Source organism: Microtus oregoni, unplaced genomic scaffold (assembly GCF_018167655.1).
Source record: "Microtus oregoni isolate MIOR12 unplaced genomic scaffold, Mior012 000027F_ref0000203, whole genome shotgun sequence".
Lineage (NCBI taxonomy): Eukaryota > Metazoa > Chordata > Mammalia > Rodentia > Cricetidae > Microtus > Microtus oregoni.
Window position 1 is genome coordinate 14,173,843 of NW_024543086.1, and position 10,734 is coordinate 14,184,576.

Here is a 10,734-nt window from a genome sequence, read left to right on the forward strand (position 1 = left end):
GAAACAAAGTGCCCAGAAGGGATGGCTAGGACTAGTTAGAGTTTGCTCTTAATGCACAAGCAAAGTGTGGTTTCTGGGAAATGATCGGACCACCTGCCTGACAGCCAAGAGCCTCTGCCTTCATCTGAACTAAGTCACTTTCCCTTTGGTAGCGCAGATTCAACGTGAACCTGAACCACGAGCTTCTATTTGAAATGTGTGGAATTTTACAAGAGCGTGGAGATCGCCATCACGTGTTTGTTTAACAGTCGGCAGGCTTGCTCTGTAATAGGGAGGAAATGGAGATGGAGAGTGGCCACCTGTTCAGTCCTCTCAGTGGATGTGTATGCAGAGTTAGCAACCAGGAGTGAACATCTCCAGTTCTTTAATGCTATCGCCCACTCCGGCCTTCTCAAGAATATACATGGCAGTTGAGTAGAATTTCAAGGGGTGTGTGTGTGTGTGTGTGTGTGTGTGTGTGTGTGTGTGTATGGGGGGTTTAAACTGTGCTCAGATTCCTTTAATATATGTCTTTGGAGTATATCTTATCGCCTATATAAGAGCTTACAAGGCTCCTGAACAAGACACTGAGAATTGGTGGGAGAGACCACCAACTCTTTGATCGAAACAAAGGGCTAAGTGGAACGTTGATCACAGACACTGACCACAGACAGCCTCAGGGACCAGGTAGATTGGTTAACCCTGCAGCTGTTGGGCAGAATCAGTACATTTTTAGCTTCAGTGTATGGAACTGGGCATAGCTTACCAAAAACCGAGCGCCGTCAATGTGGTACTTCTTCACGGCCTTCTCACAGTCCCTGTAGTTCAGCTGCACAAACAAACACGGTGCTGTCAGTGCCATGGGCTGCCGTGTTCCCCCTTCTCCTCCCCCGGAGTTTAGCAATCTGCGGTACCTGTGGCTAGCCAGCCCCTTCCTGATCCTTTGTCTAGCAGAGGGGCCAGGTCCCCACCTCAGCCGTACTTTCACTACCCCCCTGGCAATGTCTAAAGTGGAGAAATGGTGCGCTCTAGTCCTTGGGACCAGAACCTCTGGAAACACACTGTCTTCAAAGTCCAAGAAGGGTGGTCACGTTTTAGTCAGGAAAGTAGAAAAGAAATGACAGAAAAACCAAACAGCAGCCTGTGTCTTACGTCTCCCAAAATAATCTCAGTGACCACCCAGTCATGTATGCCTAGCCCATTGCTAATGGAGGAACCAGCTCCTGTTCATTCAGTCTTGCTACAGTGACGTCTTTTTATCTCTTAAAAGCAACAACCTAAACAGTGTCTGGTACTCTGACCAACTTGTTTTAAATGTTTTGTCGAGGACCTTGTTCGTTAAATATTTCCCATGATTTTAAACCACTGAAGGCTCAGGTCATTTTCCCGGACACCAGCTCAGCAATGAGATCAGCAGCTGCTAGCTAGTACTGGCTGCGCTACATGTGACAGGCCCTGCTCCCACCCCAAAGCAGCGCCAAGTCACTAGATCCTCCACTCTCATGGATGAGAGCTAAGAAACGTGCACGGGTGGAAGGTGACATAGGTGACACCCGAGCTTTGGGACCTGACTTTAATGTTTCCATGAAGAATAGTCTTTGAGGAACAGCATCCCATACATAAGAGTACACAGTGAGCAATCGGGCGCATACCCAAGTGCGCCATCCAGATAGCGTGGTACTGCACAGTGGATATCCTTTTGCCTAGCTTTTTTCTATGTAAGATAAATTGTTGAAGTCAAATTCCCAGAACAGAATGATAGCATCAACAGAGGTAAGTATCCATAAGGAAGGTGTTGGTTATTTTTCGAAGCTAACCTATGACTGTGATGTACCCACCTGCCCTCAACAGCTCCAAGCTTCACATCAGAAATAACCTCTACCTGAGGTCTGGTGTATTTAAGGTAAAATATGTTTTCTCTGAGGACCTTATATGCTTCTCACAAACAGTTAGTTCAACCTTCTTTGGAGGAAATTTTAAAATAAATTTCTTATCTTTTGACCCCCTTTTCCAGATAATGTAAGAAGTAAACATAGCTGGATGCAGCGGCACACACCTCTGATCTTAGCACCGAGGAGAATGAGGCAGGAGGACAGGATAGCTGTCCGTCCAAGAGCAGCCTGGGCTATACTCCAAGAACCCGCCTCCATAATAATAATTTTAAAATACCCTTGTTGTCACCTCCTAGCCTAGAAGGACAGAGTGAGCATCGCATTCGGGAAGCTGATTTATAGGTCAATGCTGAGGGCAGGCAGCATCTGCAGCTTGTTGCTGTCTCCTTGACCCACGGGCAGGGTGGGTAGCGGGTTTGCCAACTTCCTTTAACTCATTTCACTGTGATTGCTATCAGATGCATCGCCAGCTCTGCAGATGCCAGTTCTGACTCTAAACAAAAGATAGAGTTCTAGCCTTGAACCTAGTCAGTTTATGTAGTCCAGTAAGACCCGAGTCTTGGGACCTAAAATCTGCATCTCAACAAGCACCCTAAGTAATTTTCCTTAGCACCCAAGATAACAATCTTGGCACTGGCTGAGTGGTTTTCAGCTTTGTAGATGACGGTAACTGGTGCCCAGAGAGAAGAAAGGTCTGGCTTAAGGTCACACAGGGAGGTAGAAACCCAACAGGATTAGAACGCATGGCTATGAGCCAGTACATATATTGCATGGCCTGGGAATGCTCCCCTGCTAGGCCTACGCCAGTTGGAGGAGTTAGGAGCAAGTGGACTATTGGCTTAATCCTCATGGTTTCTATCCCCAATACAGCTTAAGCCACACATATCTGAGACAAGCTGACACAAAGCCTTGCCACCCTGCCTCAGCCTCCCCAGTCAGGCTCTGGTGAGAAGAGCGGGATAAGGGTGAGGTAGGACATGGAACTCAGTGCTTCATGTGTGTTTACTTTCAACCTTACCTCCATCTCGTCTGGTTAGCTACTGTTAATACGTCTCTTTCACTGTTTAGGTAAGCAAGGTAACTAAGGGAAACTAAGTCCCCAAGCCAACTGGAAAGGACACAACTCAAACAAGGTGTGTCTGACTTCAGAACCGGGTAGAAGTCTCAGTGGCCCAACCCAACAGCTTCTATAGACATCACACTTGCTGGTCAATCCTTTAAAAGGCATACCGACCTCCAGGAGCATCCTTAAGTAATCCTGTGTTCATTTCACAGAATGTCTTCTCTGGAGACCAATGAGTTTGGGGTCTGAAGGGTCTCATCTGTGTCTGTGGCTGGGGACTGGTCCTCCTAGCATCACCAATTCCCTCTCAGCTTCTTAGTTCCTACTCTTGGTTCTTTCCCTCCAGAAGGTGAGGCCTGTCCCTGGGGTGTGGCTTTTACCAAGGTCCACAATCCCCAAGAATAAAACTCCCCCTTCCCTTAACTCAAGCACAGTGATGTCTACTTGGCCTACCCAAGACCCACCCTGTGCTGAAGGGAACTTAACCTATGCATTATCTGTGGCACCATGGGATTACATAACATCCAAGTTAACACTTGAATATTGGGGCCTTTCTGTGTCTCTTGGTCTCTCCCCAGATTTCCCTGCCTTAATTCTTAATTTCATTCTCATTATTCTGTTGAAATAATTCACGACTTCACTCCACCATGGAAAATTTACCTTTCTGCCTGCCCTCACTTTCTTTGTTTTTAGTTAAGAACAGGAGTTTAAAAAACATGCTACAAAAAAGTGAGTTGTCTAATCATATTTCGACCCACAGTGTTGAGAGAGAAGTTTATGAAGATATTAAAGGGGAGGAAGTGAGTAAAACAAGGTTTATAAAAAGTGGCAAATGGCAGGATCTGTGGGACAATGATGCTACCATGCCTCGCCAGTACAGAATGATCACATTTTCTTCCATAGGTTGGGAAGGAGCCACTGTATGGATTACAGGTTTGCTTACACACCCCCAAGGAGACTATTCTACTTTTTGTGTCTCTGTTTCTGCAAAAAATAGAAGGAAAATAAATGACTTCTTTGGTCTTAGTTTTAGGATTTCACCTTCACCACTGCCTGGCATATAAGGGAAATTTGAGGCCAGTTCACAGGGATGGGGACAATAGAAGCTCGTGTTTTTCATAAGACCTCTTACGTGTTCTGTATGGGTGCCTTAGAGGCATCATGTGTCTTGGGATGTGCCTAAGCAGACATGTGGTCCTCCTTAGCATGTAACAAAACAAGGACCCTTGACTATCTCCTCCTTGCTTTCTAAGTCTATTGAGCCCATCCTTTGTTTCCCATCCTGGTACTCATGTCTACTTTCAAGGATTCTCATAAAGCTCCAGTGAGACTCTGGCCATCTTCCTTGATCATGAACAATAGATGCCCAAATACCACTGTTCATCTAGCCCTTTGCCCATCCCTCCTGGCCTACCTGTTTACTTTCCTAGCCTGGGACTCCATATCGCCTTTTCTAGTAAGTAGACTTCACCATAGCTGTTCTCTGCATTTCAGACCAAATGCTTTAAAGCTAAGTAGGCACGGCTGCAATTCAACCCAATGCAGTAAGACTCCAGAGTGTTGAACTGCTTAAACTCCCTGAGCTGACTTTTCAGCTGAACGAAATATTGACATCGAAATGCGACACTGTCAGTGCATTCATTAATATGGTGACACTGACCTCACATTACAGAGGGTTGTGTCTGTTAGGACACAGTCTGTGGAACCCTGGATGCGTGCCTGTATGTGCTAGGGGCTTACACATGGGAGAGCCCCCTCGGCTATCCTCCTCTACAGGACACACTGCCTGAAAGCTCAGTCTGCCTCCCAGGAAGGTAGCAACTGTAGTTGGCAGAGCCACAGTTTTCTTGTACACGTTCCATATTCTTTCCAGACTCCACCTCCACTCTCTGGCCACCCCATGAAGGCACACCAAGCCCCGAGCAACAGACTCACCTTCCTGAAATAATCGGCTAGACTGTCCGGGTTCCAGGCTAAGACCTCCGAGCGAAAGGGCACATTCTTCAGGGCCATGGCTGCTGTTCAGGAAGAAGCTCACAAGCCTGGGAGAGCTGCAGCAGCCATGAACAGAGAGGGAAAAAGAAATCAGATCCAAAGCTCCGAGGTGTCCTTGGCTCTTTTGAATCCCAACTACGCTCAGGAACACACTTGTCGAGCAGGCGTCACTGCGGCTGTAGCTGGATCCCAAGAAGCACTGGCTTCCCCTGTGAGCAAATATGGTCTCTTCTCAGAAAACGACTCAGCCGGTTTCCTTTACCACTTCCTCTGCTGACTTCTAAATAAGTAAACAAGGAAGGCCAGCTCTAGGGGCACACAATGCAGAGAGAGATAGGGGTAATTCCCCACTGGCCCAGATACCCCAGGCAAGTGGGCACTTAAACTCAGTTCAAGTACTGTTTCTCCACTATAATTCCGGACACCTAAAGCTGGACACCACATTCCTGCATGACCGCGCCTATACAGAGAAGAGCCTCCTTTGACACTTCCCTAAAATTGTCTGTAATTTCATCCACTAGTGAACTGTGGGGGAAGGAAGATGGTCTCTTTATGTTTTCCAACCTCCTACCCCACCAGTTTGTTTTCACTGACAGCGGGGGCACCTTCAGCGGCTTCTTCATGTTAGGGTGAGTGTGAGTGAGGCAGTCAGGCTCCAAGTGGCTAAGGGTGCTGGGGTGCAGAGGACCAGCTACACTTCTGCAGTCTTGGGTATGGAGTGGCTGAAGGGACTCAGGACACCCCAAGGCCACGTTCTCAGGACAAAGGATATTTACTTAACCCAGAGGGACAAGGGGCAGGGAATAAGACACAAAGATGAGGGATAGAGGATGAGGGAGAAAGGAGAGAAAGGAGGGGTATTTGTCCCAGGGGACAAAAGATTGCCTCTGGATAGAGAGGAGACAGACCTGGCCCATAGGAAAATGGCAGTTTATAAAGGTAAAGGGGAAATCATGTGTAAGGATGAGGTATTTCATTTTAATTGGGCATATTAATTAGTAAAGCCAAAGGGTTTTTTTATTTCTGGACTTCAAGACTTTGATAGCTGGACAATGGTAACCAGTCTCAGGAGGAGGAGGCCACTCTAGCTTTAGGAATGTAATTTAACAGATTTTAGCAAAGCAGAGGCAATGGGGGAGAAAGGCAAGGCCTGCAAGAGCCACGTTTGTCATGTTCAGGCCTTCTATAGTCTCTTCAGTGACAGTCTAGGTAACTAGTTCCCATATCTGCAAGGCAGGCAAACAGAGGGGCTACACCCATGCAACTTCGGTGCATTTGCTAGGCAAATGTAAAGATAAAAACCTTAAAGAATTGTTCTTATTGATGACACAACCCCTTCTATACACCGTGCTTCCTCACTTTGCTCTCTCTACTATTGTGTCTTCCATTGACTATTGAGTCTTCCACATATCTGGCCAGAGTCTGCTCTCTGGAGACAGGTGATGGGGATCTCTTGCATCGCTCTTCAGTCACAGTCTCTGAGCAGATCTCATGGGCTGAAAGAATCCCTGGCACTGAGTGAGACCTGAGGCTAAAAGCAATTGTATTGATGCATTGCAGCAACCTGCAAACACAGATTAGCCAGGGTCCCATATGTACGTGTACATACATGCCCGCATAGGCAGACTGCACAGACGCACACATGCACGCATCTCTCGATTCCCGCGCTGGTACCTGGGATGCTCTTTCTGCAGGTTTTGCACGATTGGCTTCAGTCGTGTGTGCTTTCCCTTTCATTCTCACTACAGAAGCCCTGCTGCCTCCAGTAGCTGCCTCATCACCTGCCTATGAGCTGAAGTGAGATGCAGATGCAGTGCCAGACCCAGCCCTAAAAAGTGGTCCATGATGGTGATCTGCAGAAGGCATCAACCCAGGTAGCTTACATTAGTGATCAACAACTGATCATGCTCAATGAACCACTGCCCTGACTAGTGAGAGACATTACTTCGTTTTTCAAATCAGCAGCGTGACAGCCATAGTGGAGCCAAATCACTTTCAAGTAGAGTAAAGAAGACATCATGGGATGAACTGGGTTTTCGGCCGGGGTCTTAGAGAGGAGAATGGAGAGGTAAGGATTCTGGACCTCATTAATCAATCAATCAATCAATAAACGTCTCTTAAAAATAGAGAACTTCTGAGGAAAGGAACATTCCAGATCATCCTTAAAAGTAAAAGCAATAGTGGGTTTTGATTTTTGGTCAGAATTGTGTTTTCAATATTGTTCACTCAATTAAGGTTAAAAAAACAACAGAAAAGCAGAAGATAGACTAAAATACTATTAAATATTTTTATTCAATAAAAAGTGGCCAAGACAAACAAGCCATGGGGACCAGTGACAAGGTAGCCATAGCAGCCAGAAGCCAGGACAATGACAATGAAGGTAATAGAGACACAAGACCACAGAAATCCCCTCCAGTGTGTCAGAGGATGCGCCGAGAACTTTACACCAACCTTCCCAATGGCTGGCACAGTTATTACTCCTGCTTCATTGAGGAGAGCAATGGAGTCAGAGTGGAGAAGCCGTTTGCTTGCCCTCTGCATCCCCAAGTAGGTCGTGCATTCCAGCCTTGTCGAGAATGGACCTGAATCCAGAGCCACTGTCCCTTACCATTTGCCTCCTCAAGGTTCTGGGATGCTTTGACAATGCCCAGAATAGAGTCAGGATTCAAACTAGGCCTGTCTTCAGAGCTTGTACAGTAGCCCCTGTGTTCATGGGGACAGCATATGGTCTGCAGTCCACAGAAAGCTAGCAAGTTGCTGATCTGAAATGTCTTTCATACTGTGTCCACTGCCCATTGAACCACAGACCCATACCTCAGATAAAGCATGGAGAGAGAGAGAGAGAGAGAGAGAGAGAGAGAGAGAAGAAAGAGAGAGAAGAAAGAGAGAGAAGAAAGAGAAAGAAGAAAGAGAGAGAGAATGATGAAAAGGGAAGTGTGTTGCTTCAGGCCTAAAGACTGTCCTCTTCCTATCCCTGGGTGATTTCCCAATAATTTTAGGTTTCGCATCTCCTGTGTCTGGCAAGTGTTTCAGAAACGCCCAAGGCAGGGCAACTCTGAAGAACGGCTCTCAGGAAACAATGTGTGTGATAGCATGTCATCTCACTTGTTGCGTACTAGGTCTCTTTACATGTGAAATGGGCAGGCCTTCGCATTTATCCCAAGACAGCAGTGGTATCAGGATGGCAGGAACTCAGTTCCTACCAAGATGTCATTTTGTTGGCTTTGAGCATGAAGCAGAGTAGCAGGTGGGGACCAGCTAAGGTTCATCATTGCAAGCTAAGAACCTCTTTGATAGGGCAACTGATCCCATCCCATCTCTTTTGGCCAGATCCAGGTAGAGAAACCCAGTATGTATATATACACACACAAGTTGAAAGGTTAAACAAAGCAAAAGATTGTTTCCGAATCTTTCATAGGTATTGAAATTTGTCAGAGCTCAAGTTCCTTACATAAAATTATCCTCTCGCATAATCTGAGCCACTTCTAGAAGATTCACAATACCTAAACATACTAATGCTATGTGTGTAGCTGTGATTCTCTGTTGTTTAAGGAATAATGGCAAGGAAAAAAAAAACTCTATCCACATTCAGTGTGGATTCAGTTGTTTAAAAATGTTTCCCATCTGCTGTTGGAACACATGGATATAGAATCTGCAAACACAGAGGACCAACCGTGTGTCTCAAGGTTAGGTAAAAGCAACCCACAGACAGCACTGAGCCAGTGGCAGGGGCTCACAAGATAGGCATGGAGAAGCTATGGAAAAGAAAGCAGTGCTTGTAGTGTGTCTGCCTGTGGGAAGGCAGGGGCAGACAGTGGAGGTTCTCTTCCCTCCCTCCCTGCCTTCCTCCCTCCCTGCCTCCCTCCCCCAAGCCTAGATTCACAGCACCCGCCCACCCCTTTCCCTCTAGCCCACAGCAGGGGCAGGGGCCATGTCTGCCTTTCCTACTAACTGGTTTAAGAGGTGAGAAAACAGATTGGGGAGCTGCTGCTCCTGTGTGTGCTGTGGAGGAAGGATCCTGGGGAACTGTCATGTCAGGACCAGAGAAGAGAGAAAAATAGAGGCTTCGTATATGAAAATATGTTGCCCTTCTTAGGGCAGAGGCTAAGGGAAATCCCCCCCCCCACACACACACCATGCTTAGAGGCAGGCAGTAGAGATGCCACCCGTTCATAGGATCATTCTGGATGACAAAAGGTGATAGGATCCAATGGAGGGGAGCCTCTCTCAGAGGGTCCTTCATGGTACATGACACACCCACACTATGGTGTAGAACAAAGAATACCTTCCAAAAAGTGCAGGCTAATGGGGGGGGGGGGGGTGGCTGGACCCCAGCAACCACCACCTGGGGAGGCCCAGTACTTCCTGGCATTCCTTGGGGCTGCAGAATAGGAGATGGTGAACAGGGACTTGCACAGCCCCTTCCCAGTCCTTCTCCAGATAACATTCACTCTGTCTCCCACAGTCTCTGAGCTCTTCCTCCCATCCGCCCTGGACACTGGTCTCACCTCCCCCATCCATGGATAACACAGGAGGAAATTATGAGTGGGCTGCCCTAGGCAAGGCAAGGGACCAGTAGGTAATATTTTCCACTTCCTTGTGGCTGACAATTTTGTTCTTTATTTTTTTTTTAAGTCTCCTTGCTTTGGTTCTCTGGCTTTGTTGTTCAGCTGAGATACCTCAGAAGTTCAAGGTGATTGGGAGGAAGTCCTTATTTGGACTTCCTGTCAGACCTCCTTGTCTTCTCTCTCATGTTTCACTTCAGTTGCCTGAACTCAGATAAGCAAGTTGCAGAGAGAAAACTCCCCAAATGCCAGGAAGGGTGGGTAGTTGATGGCAGGGGCAAAAGAGAGGGGCCAGCTTCTCTACCTAAAAGATGAGAAAGGAGAAACCTTTGCTTTCTTCTGTGGACACGCTGGAACGTGGCAGTATTGGGGGAGGAGGATGGAGTACAAGAATAAAAAGTAAAAGGTATTTAAGCCCCTGGCAACAGCCTCGCATGGTGAAAGGAAGGTTCGAGGTTAGAAAGAATAGCAAGATTAGGGGATCGGTGTATGTTTTAGGTGAAGTCAAAGCATCGAGAAAATAAGTCTACCACCGCTTCCTGGGGACCTCTACGGTTTGGAGAGAAGAATGGTAGGTGGGCCTTCATTCATTACACCATGTAACTCCCACAAGCACTGCATGTGAGGGGATTCTGGCACGTGAACCCATTTTACAAATGCAAAAGAAAGGCACAGGAAGACCACCTGCTTACTGAAAGCACACAGAGAGCCAGAGGTAGAATATGGGATCTGCGTGATGGGGACACCCACTGAAGCAGTCTACCTGAGCTAATGGGAGCTCACCAACATCAGCCGGACTGGGCAGAAACAAGCATAGGACCATACTATCCTGAATGTAGTTGACAGTGGCAAGGCTGGGGCAGACTGAGGGGCCACTGGCAGTGGCACCAAGATTTATTCCTACTGCTTGTACTGGCTTTTTGAGAACCCATTCTCTTTGGATGGATACCTTGCTCAGCCTAGATATAGTAGGGAGGACCTTAGACCTTCCCCAAAGCAATGTGCCTTACCCTTTCTGAGGAGTGGATGGGGTGGGGTGGGGGATAAGTGTAGGGTATGGGACAGGGAGGGAGTGGGAACTTGAATTTGTGTGGATAATGAAAAAAGATAGTTTGTTTCCTTTTCAAAAAGAATATGGGGTCTGATGCCAAGAAAGACACGGTTTCCAGGGATGGAAATCTTACAGCCGGAGTCCTCAAGCTCACACAGAACAGGTCTTGCAGGTCACGTCCACCATGCT

The 10,734-nt window shown here is 47.1% G+C and overlaps 1 protein-coding gene across 1 annotated transcript in view; it reads right to left on the reverse strand.

Annotated features, from left to right (window-relative positions):
* Positions 1 to 5,123, reverse strand: part of Lcp2 (lymphocyte cytosolic protein 2) — a 43,474-nt gene extending 38,351 nt beyond the window's left edge. Inside the window, exons 1-2 of the mRNA XM_041676296.1 lie at positions 4,870 to 5,123; positions 746 to 808 (exon numbers count right to left, since the gene is read on the reverse strand). Of these exons, the coding sequence (XP_041532230.1) occupies positions 746 to 808; positions 4,870 to 4,947 (141 nt within the window). The 5' untranslated portion in view covers positions 4,948 to 5,123. The remainder of the gene's footprint in view (positions 1 to 745; positions 809 to 4,869) is intronic.
* Between the last annotated feature and the right edge of the window lie 5,611 nt (positions 5,124 to 10,734).